General features: G+C 34.3%; 1 protein-coding gene across 1 annotated transcript; it reads right to left on the minus strand.

Moving 5' to 3' along the window:
* Positions 1 to 2494: 2494 nt before the first annotated feature.
* LOC114173740 (beta-glucuronosyltransferase GlcAT14A-like) lies at positions 2495 to 7509 on the minus strand. Its single transcript, XM_028058322.1, has 4 exons — positions 6671 to 7509; positions 3697 to 3772; positions 3477 to 3592; positions 2495 to 3392 (listed from the first exon to the last, which is right to left on the minus strand). Exons 1-4 carry the CDS (start codon positions 7152 to 7154, stop codon positions 2851 to 2853), a joined length of 1218 nt encoding a protein of 405 aa, XP_027914123.1. The 5' UTR covers positions 7155 to 7509; the 3' UTR covers positions 2495 to 2850.
* Between the last annotated feature and the right edge of the window lie 2334 nt (positions 7510 to 9843).

Here is a 9843-nt window from a genome sequence, read left to right on the forward strand (position 1 = left end):
TTTTTGAAAACCTGCCTACTTCCGTAATAAGCCAAAGTCAATTGCCTAGAAGGGAAAAAAAAACCTGGTTTTAGAGAATGTATACTTTTAGTTAAAGAATTATCAGAAGGTGATGTTATTACATAATGATATAGATTCAGGAACTAACTACATGGTATAGTGAACAAAGGCACAAGGGGACACGCATTCTTTTTTTTAGCTTGCTTGCAAAATCGACTGAGTTTTAGGTGAATTATTTTGAAGAAGAAAAATACTGGTGCATTTGATATTTTATGAAAGGAAACTTGCAAGAATTGATTGTTCTTCTCTTGCTGCAGAAATGAACTTCATGAAATGGAGCTTCTGTTATATAGTACAAATTGAGTACTTTAATTAATATCTTCAAAAGTTAAATCTGCATAAGAGGCAATGCGACTTTGTTGTTTGTAGTTATATATGATTAGTTACAAACTGGTTTGAGACGATGTAGTTTATTTATAGAATGATCATAGAGTGACTGAATTGGGCTCTGCATAGATGGAAATGAAATTTCATTGATTACATGAACCTGCTTTACGGGGAGCCTTGAGCCTAGATAAAATAAGTTTGTACGTATTTCATCAAAAGAAATTGAAACAGATTGTGTTATGTATCAATCTAGTGGCGCCTTGAAGAGTTTAAGTGCTCCATCTTAAATTGGATCATCTACATATACTTCGTAGATTACTCGGTTAACAATGGAAAAACACACACTTCTCTAGCTAGTATTGGCTTATCCATATACCACATTCCAAATTTTGTTTGATTGACCATACACAAATTCAATCCACAATCACAAACAGTGGCATGCATCGATCTCACAATGTTTCAATTGACATGTTTCATCATTCTATCAATTTTTAGAGTCACATATTAAAGCCTTTGACAACAATATATTGCATGGTTCCACATCAGTTGAGGTCTTACGGGTGTAGGATCTCCTTAATTTCTGATTGTTAAGATATTTTTAATATTTTATTTTATGTTTTTATTGTTATTATTCTTCATATGTATTTTGGGCTTAACCCATATGATCTTTATTATAACTACAGACCCTATATGTATTTTTTTTATACAAAAGAAATTAATTTTAATCCCTATTTTTCCTATATTCAATACTAATTATCACGTAAACATAATCACGTCTAAACATTTGGACTGCAAGTTATTTATTTGGGTTTGGGTGAGTAATATAGATATATAGATGTATCTCTATATCTCTATATCTATATATATATATATATATATATATATATATATATATATATGGTTCTAATAACTAAACAAAAGTTGTTTGTTATTCAAATGCTGATTGGGTAAGATCTCCTTGTGATAGGAGATCTACATCCAGATATTGTGTGTCTCTATTGAAGGTAACTTAATCTCTTGCAAGAAACAAAGTGTTGTAGCAAGGTCTAGTGCAGAAGCAGAATATAGAGTCATGGCTTCAACCACTTATGATCTTATTTGGCTTAAGCAGTTGCTCAAAGAATTATAGTTTAGAGACATTAATCAAATGACATTGACAATCAAGCTACTCTTCATATCAGTTATAATCCTGTCTTTCATAAGAGGACTAAACACATTGAGATTGATTGTCATTTCATTCGAGAAAAGATTATGTCTGGAGACATCAAGATTGAGTTTGTTAACTCAAGTTTGTTAACTCAAGTAATCAGTTAACAAATATTTTCACTAAATCTTTACGGGGACCAGAATTAGTTATATTTGTAACAAGCTTGATACATATGCAATAATTTGAGAGAGTGTTAAGATATCTTTAATATCTTATTTTCTATTTCTATTGTTATTATTCTTCACATGTATTTTGGACTTAGTCCATATGATCTTTATTATAAATACAGCCCCTATATGTATTTTTTATACAAGAGAGATTAATATCAATCCCTATTTTCTATTTCTATTGTTATTATTCTTCACATGTATTTTGGACTTAGTCCATATGATCTTTATTATAAATACAGCCCCTATATGTATTTTTTATACAAGAGAGATTAATATCAATCCCTATTTTCCCTATATTCAATATTGATTATCACGTAAATATAATCATGTCTAAACATCTGGTATCAAATGGTATCGAAACACTGCAAGTTATTTATTTGGGTTTGGGTGAGTAATAAACACGTGAGAGTAATAGACATTCCCTTACATCTGGAATTAAAGAACATGGACAAAAATGGAGGAAACAGGTAGGCTTTCTGTACGATCTTAAATGTCACAAATTTTGAAATTTGAGCAAGAGCTAGAAATGAAGATTCAACATAATAGCAACAGTTCAATGCAAATTTACTGGACTTTCAATATTTTGAGGTGACCTGTCTGCAGATTCTGTGTTTCTCCCTTCAAAAAGATATGTCCTTTATAGTATCAGTGGTCCAAAACAAATGTATCCAAAATATCAAGTGGTGCAAGGGAAAAGAGTGAGAGCGTGGAAAATGACAAGCATATCTTGTAAAGAATGAACATTCTGTTCTAAAAGTCTAAAATCCCTAAGAGGGTGAAAGAAACATACAGTACATATAATAAGATAATATGGAAGCAGGGGCTGCAAGCTCTCCTAATTGATCAAATGGGTTGAAGACATCAGAGGATCCACTGGAAATATCAAGACCCCAAATCTCTAGCATACCCTTCCCCGCTCTAAGACTGTACTAGACTCCCAATAAGAGCCACGAGAGCCTCATCAACCCCCTCCCCAAAAATTGAATTGCATTGGTGACCAAAGAATGTGCCTCAAATTAATAGCAGCTTCAACTGGTCAATGAATCGAGGTGCACAACAACAATGCACGCCATTCCAAAGATCTTTCTAGTCTTGTGTCTCTTCACTTGCAGTAAGACACTGATTCGTGTGTGAGCTCCAGTCATCAAGAAGGTTCGAAACAGAACCCTCGAGCTTCTTAGCCTGGGGACCTGGCTTCAGAATATTGACATCCTCACCCCATTGTGAGCATGGATCCAGCCACCAGCTCCTCCGGCCTGAGCACCACGCACCTGGCACAGCATGATTACGCCCACGCTTAAGTATCTTTCTATCAATCATGTCCAAAACTGGATCACCTGCTTCAAACTGTCTAGCAAAAGCAGCACCACTTTCTGCCATCTGGTCATAAACAGATACATTAAGGAAGAGTGGATCCATCTTTGGAGGATTGTCCCAGATCATATATCGTAAGTCAGCATTTACTGTTGTGTTCTTGAATTCCGGTGCATTGCAAATGACTGAGTGAAAATAACCTTCTTGGGATAACTTGACGTTTGTAAAATACATCAGGAGTGTTCGAGGTAAATTATCCCAGCCAAAGATGCAAAACTCCAAGAAGGATCGGCTCAAGATGACCCATGGGGAACCTGCTAGGAAAGAAAAGCATTCAACATTCATTTGTCAAAGCCCATAGATTGAGTTGCGCAGACATTGTATGAAAGAAAATTTGCCTGTGAAAAGGTTGAATGCATCAGGTGTATCCCGCTTCTGTGTAGCTTGAAAAATTTGACTTCTCCTAGCTAAATATATTCCTGGGTCAACTACAATAGGCTGGAATCTGTCTTTTCTGCATGGGTCAAAAAATACAAAAATATATGACCCAGTGCTTAAAATGTAGAATTACCACAGTATCACAATGAAGAAACTAAAATTATCAGTAGTTTTCATTACTCTTTCCATCCAAGGTCACTCGTGTGATCAATGAAGTTGAGGTTCCTCTGAACAGAAGAGAAAACATGGGCCAGATCTGATACAGACAAAAGAGTATGGATTAGAAAGTTGGAAATTCTGCAGAAAGAAAGATATATTGATAACTGAGAATATCATCAATGAGTTGTGCTTAAAAAGAAGAATAGCACAGCATTTTTCAGTGAATAAAGTTCAGAATATTGAAGTCATATACAGCATTTCACCTGTAAGATGAAATTAAATAATGACAGTAAATGTTCTTGATCTGGAAAAATAATATACAAACAAAAACAATACATGTTCTTACATCAGCTGTATATCAAAGTTTGTTTATGAACAGGGTTATGCCAGGCCAGATAAAAAGTATAGCCAGTAAAGAATAGAGTGCAGCACTTGCCAAACAAGTAGGTAATCACAACCTGAAGTCAAACCTAAAGAGAATCTGAGATTCCCCAGCACTTGATGTGGGGTCAGGGATGCAAGAATTCACTGACATCAATTGAAGGACATCAGTATTTCATCAAAAACTTCTGTGCCAATATTCTCTTCGATTCCTGATTAACAGGAATGATGAGCCCAAACAAGCAAAGTGGATGGTAAAGTGAGGAAAGAAATCCCGCAGGACCCAACAGATTCAGAGGAGAGAAAATTTGGGAAGGCAAGGCAACAGTGGTAAGCATAAGAGTGAGTGGGCTGAGGTTGGGATTCTGTTATGTATGGTTAAGGATTATAGCTGAAGATTGTGATGGTTGCAAAGGATGATCCACGAAGTGGAGAAGAAAAGGCATACAAATTACTTAAAGAAACTGGTGAAGGCTAAAATTACTTGGAGGGAGAAGAAAGAGGTCCACACTTCTCTACAGGAAACACGACAGTGAGACACTGACTTAAGTCAGATTGTCTGCAAAAAAGGTTCAGCTACTGAATTTCAGTACGGATCAGATGTGATTGTTGGTGTATGCGGCAAAAGATTATAAATCAAGGGTAGTTGCAGTGCAGAAGCAAATATCCACCAGATGTCTTTCATCAGAACAGAAGGTATCAACAACCATTGGTCCCATCGACTAAGAAACAAAAGCCGAAACCTGGAAAGAGAGATGCTAACTTCAGAGTTAAATGAGAGGAATGTCAATATAAAGTCCTAAAACCCATTAAAAATGCTTGCAGTGATTGAACGGTCAGAAAAATGGCGAGAAACACCAAGATGAGTTGGTGATGGCTCAAATCTCATAGCTCAATGAAGAACAATATTAGCAATATTTTTGCAACAGATTCTTTGGAGGCACAAGAAAAAAAGTGGATTAATTCCTCATACATACATATATATACACACATATACATATATATACACACACATATATACATATATATATACATACATATATATATATATATATGTATATACATATATATCTATACATATGTACACACACACACATACATATATATATATATATATATATATATACATACATATATATATTCGATTACATTTTCATTTCTAATCAATTATATGTAAGTTTCCCCACAAATCTTCCCATGTATGCAAAGAAAGTAGGAATGGGAATTTGATTTTGTTCTTCGTGTTTTTTCACCTTTTCACCAATTTTGCTTTTCATGCTTTCCCTTCTTTTCTTTGCCATCTATCCGTCCGGGCAAATCCATCACCAGAAACAAGTTAGTGCAATAATGACCATAGTGGGTTTTCAGCTCTTCTAGTTTTAGCTATCGCAGGGTTGCTCCTAAAGCTTATAGAACAGGCACAAAGTAGCACAAAGTGTCTGTTTTGTTTTGCCTCCAGGGTCCGTGTCCAAGTCTGTTTTGTGTTGCATTCAGAGTTCATGTTTGTGTATCAACATCATATATTGAAAGTTGCTCCTCAAACAGATTGGGTGTCTCCACATATTGGCTTATTCTATCTTGTAAGAAGGATGAAGTTTCTGAGTTATTTCTGGAAATCCAAGGTAAGTTGTGTGGCATGAAATTCTATTTTGTTTGGTAACAACTTATTGCTACTCAAACTAAGGTTGTTAACTGTGGTCTAGGTGATCTAATTGGTTGTCTTGTCTTGCTGAGAGAATAATATGCGATTGTTATCTAGCAATGCATACTGTTGAGTATGCCTATAGTAGTTTTATTAATAACTCAACTAGTACGATCCCGTTTGATAGTATCCAGTATTTACTCCCTTGTGAGCTCACCGGACCTATTGGTCTAATTTCAAGTGTTCATGGAACACATAACACATTCAGCTCACAACGAATATCTTCATCTACCCATAAATAGAAAATATCAAAGCATTTAGTCAATCATGCCAATCCAAAGCATTAAACTATTGTGGAGTGTGAAAAGAATTACCAAACAAGATAAACAGCAATCACAAGTATAAAATAACCTAAAACATTCCCAAGTACAAGGAATCAAACCACACCAAGAACTTCAGCTTTGTTAAATTGGTCAGCTGAGTTCGTTTGGTGCACCGAAGGAAGTGTTTTACAAATCTCTAGCAAGAGGCTCATTTCATATCCTCCACTCCAAACACCCTTGAACCCCAAATCCCCAATCGGCCTTGAACATATGATACTACTACCTCTACCTCCACACTCCTCTCACTATTTGTGCTCCCTCTACGTTGAACCTCTCCATTTTCAACTCCAAACTTCTTTCCCCTTTCTTGAGGTCCTCTCAACTCATACAAGGTTATATTACAACACCTTATTTTATTAAGTACAACCAATCACCAAGAAATCTCTTCTTTTCACCTATGAGTTCAGAAATTAAGACCAAAACGAAACATATGAAGACCAACAAACCATCAACACAAACTTTCCAATGATCAAAATCATCACGCCACTAACAGACAAAAACAATCACAAAAGTTCACCCCCCAAAATAAGCAACTCCACAGTGCAAACAAACCCATGATCCAAAACAGAAATTACCGTATTGGCATTACCATCCTGGGTGACAAGGGGATAATCCCGCGCACTCAAAGTCACAAACCAGTCCCACCCCCCATCAAGTTTCATCATCACAGAAGCAGCCCTCAGAGTGACAGCCACATTGGATGACCCCATGTAGGTCACATAGTCAGCCTTCCCCACCACATCCACGTTCCGGAAGGCACGAATCGCCGGCACCGACATAGCCGCGGCGCCCAGCCTCTTCCTCTCCTCATCCCTGGCATCCATTCCAAGGTGGAGCAGGTAGCGGTTTCTGGGGTGATAGACTGCCAGCAGCAACCGGAAGATCCGGTCACCGTCCTTGTTGCCACCAGATATGAAGTAGGCAAAAGCAGGAGGGTGGTGAGGACCATGGTGGACAATAGAGGGAAAGGGCATAGGAAAGGTGAAGCAAGAGAAGGAAGAGAACATGAGAATGGAGAGGGAGAGGAATGCTGCGGTGAAGAGGGTGAAGAACCATTTTTTCTCAACACCCATTAATAGTAATCAATGGTAGTGGTGAAAATGGGAAGTGTGTGGTGTTGGAGCATATGGGTGAGTTCAGAAGGAAGGATTTTGGGAAGTGGGTGTGGCCGAATTCTGGGGTTTGAGATTGTTGCGGTTAATGGGTCAGGGAGGATCTTGAGCCTCTTTCATCAATGTGCATGAAAAAGAGAAAATTGCAAGTGTTGTGTTCTCTCTCTCACGATTTCTGTGTATGAAAAGAGGCGTGAGGATTAGGGTTTTTTCTCAGGTTTGATTTGATGTGATGTTGGGGTCAGAAATGGAGGGGGAGATCAGGGATCTTTGCTTCCTTTGGCTTCTCTTTCTTCCTTCAGTTTCGATCTCAACAATTATTACAAAATCGGGTTAGGATATATGTTTTTTCACTTTTAAATATTTTTAAAAGTGGTGTTTTTGTTATTAAACTAAATTATACTTTATTTATCTTTACATTTTATAAAAATCACATAAAACATTATTTTTCTTAACTAACTGTGCATTGTGATTATATTATAGTTTAGTATTAAACTCATAGCTTACATGTCACTTATTGAAAAAAAAAATCATACACTATAAAAACGAAATAGAAAAATAAGTATATAATTTAGTTTAAAAAGGAAAAACATACTTCAACTTAAAAAAGCTAACCTCCCATAGAGAATCTTGTTACCCTCTTCTCTGTTGACTGTTTTCTTGCATGTTTAAGGTTTAATTAGAGGAGACCTTTGTCTTTTATGTTTTTAACATATCCTAATGAATGATTATATTATAGTTTCTATTATATTCTATTTATTTTATCAATTTAATAACTTTTAGTGTTATTGATACAAAAATTCTCATAATTTTTGTGAATATGTGATTTTAATTTTTATAAAGTTCTAATTACATATTTAATTTTGACTCATGTTAATATATCATCTCAAAGTAATACCAATACTATTTTATTATTATTAAGACATTAATACCAACATTTAATAACAAATTTTAACACACGACTTTTGATAGACATTATAACATTTTTTTTCTTGACAATCAGGTGATATATTAATGTGGTATATAACTTTTATTCTTAAAGGGTTTTTAGAGCATTTGTATGTCCTATGAGATGCATCATTACACTTAAAATGATTGGATTATTATAAAATCTATATAATATAGACAATATTTAAAACTTTATAATATGACCCAATTTCATTTTAAAATTATTAGAATTGACAAAAATTTACAATTTTACATTAGCAAGTAGAATGTATTTTGTGTGCACGACTTTATTAAAAACAAATTGAGTTTAAGAAATATAAGTTACATAAAAAACTTAAGAATAGAAGCTTTTTTTTTTTTTTTGCATAACTTAACTCAAAATTGTCAATTGGAGATCTTGTACTCACATGAACAACTTTAATTATATAATCATATGATAATTAGATTAAGTAGTATTCCTCATTAATGACTTCTGTAATATTTTTGTAGGGTTAAATATGTTTTTGGTCTTTCAATTTTTAATGAAAATTAGAATTAATTTCTCTTGGAAACCTTGAACCAGTTTACTCCCTCAACTCTGTAAATGCATGAATTTAATTCTTTTAACCAAATTTTATTAAGTTTATTTGACGCATCAAACACATTTCATTATAGTATTTTAGTTTGTTTACACTATTTAACACATGTTCCCTTCAATGTTAGTTGAGAAATGCATTTGAAACGTCAAATAAACTTAAAAAAATGGTTTAAAGGATTAAATCCACACATTTCTAAAGATAAGGGACTAAATTAGTTCTAGGTTTTCAAGAGGGACCAATTCCAATTTTCATTAAAAGTTTAAAGACCAAAAACATATTTAACCATATTTTTATATAAGAGAAGTTGTGTACACATGGTATAACTTCAATACAAATTAAACAAATGAAGTTATGTATGGAGTTACCACTTCAATGATGTAATTTTGAACTGAAGTCATGGTCTACTTACATGACTTTTCCTTTAGTTGAATTTTTTTTTATCTAAGTCATGCTCTCAAATGTTGAAATACTCTACTTCCTTTATCTATTTCAACTTTGCATGCATCTCACAAATAAGCACGTAGGTAGTCTTATTTATGGGTCTAACTTAATCAATACTTGACAAGTTTTAATGTCTCCAAGCATCTCATCCCATTTCATCACATCTCATAGGCATTAATTTCACCACATTCCAACCATCTTCAAAATTACTAATTATGTTGTATAAATCCACCATGTAACCATAATATTGAATCATAAGACTATTACAATATTGATTCAACATCCACTTAAAATATTCACTTGCTTCATTAACCAACCCTTTATAAACAAACACAAAGAGCACCTACAAAAGTCACTTCATCGTTTACCATCCTTGCAAACAATTCAAGGTGTTCATATGAGAATCCATTCATGGCAAAGTAGTAACTATGACATTTCATGCCATTGCACATCCTTTTCACAACCCATTTTATCAAATATGCATTTCAACCTCTCAATGTGTAACACCACAATTTGACACACTAGCATAACCTACCTCACATAAGCAATTACTTTACAGATATTAAAACTTGTCAACACTTTATTTGAATCGCGAAATATAATGAGTTATTAGAACTATTAACATGTGAAATTTAAGTTTAACACAACTTTACAAAATTAGCTTATAAGATAAGATTTGCATA

This window comes from Vigna unguiculata, chromosome 2 (assembly GCF_004118075.2).
Source record: "Vigna unguiculata cultivar IT97K-499-35 chromosome 2, ASM411807v1, whole genome shotgun sequence".
In the NCBI taxonomy this organism is placed as follows: domain Eukaryota; kingdom Viridiplantae; phylum Streptophyta; class Magnoliopsida; order Fabales; family Fabaceae; genus Vigna; species Vigna unguiculata.

What these genes read in the sequence shown, in the direction of transcription:
- LOC114173740 (XM_028058322.1), bottom strand. Translation starts at nt 7,154, where the DNA reads ATGGGTGTTGAGAAAAAATGGTTCTTCACCCTCTTCACCGCAGCATTC. An exon ending in AGTGACCTTGGATGGAAAGA is followed by an intron (nt 3,593 to 3,696) that starts GTAATGAAAACT and finishes TGACCCATGCAG; the next exon opens with AAAAGACAGATTCCAGCCTA. An exon ending in TGCATTCAACCTTTTCACAG is followed by an intron (nt 3,393 to 3,476) that starts GCAAATTTTCTT and finishes CTTTCCTAGCAG; the next exon opens with GTTCCCCATGGGTCATCTTG.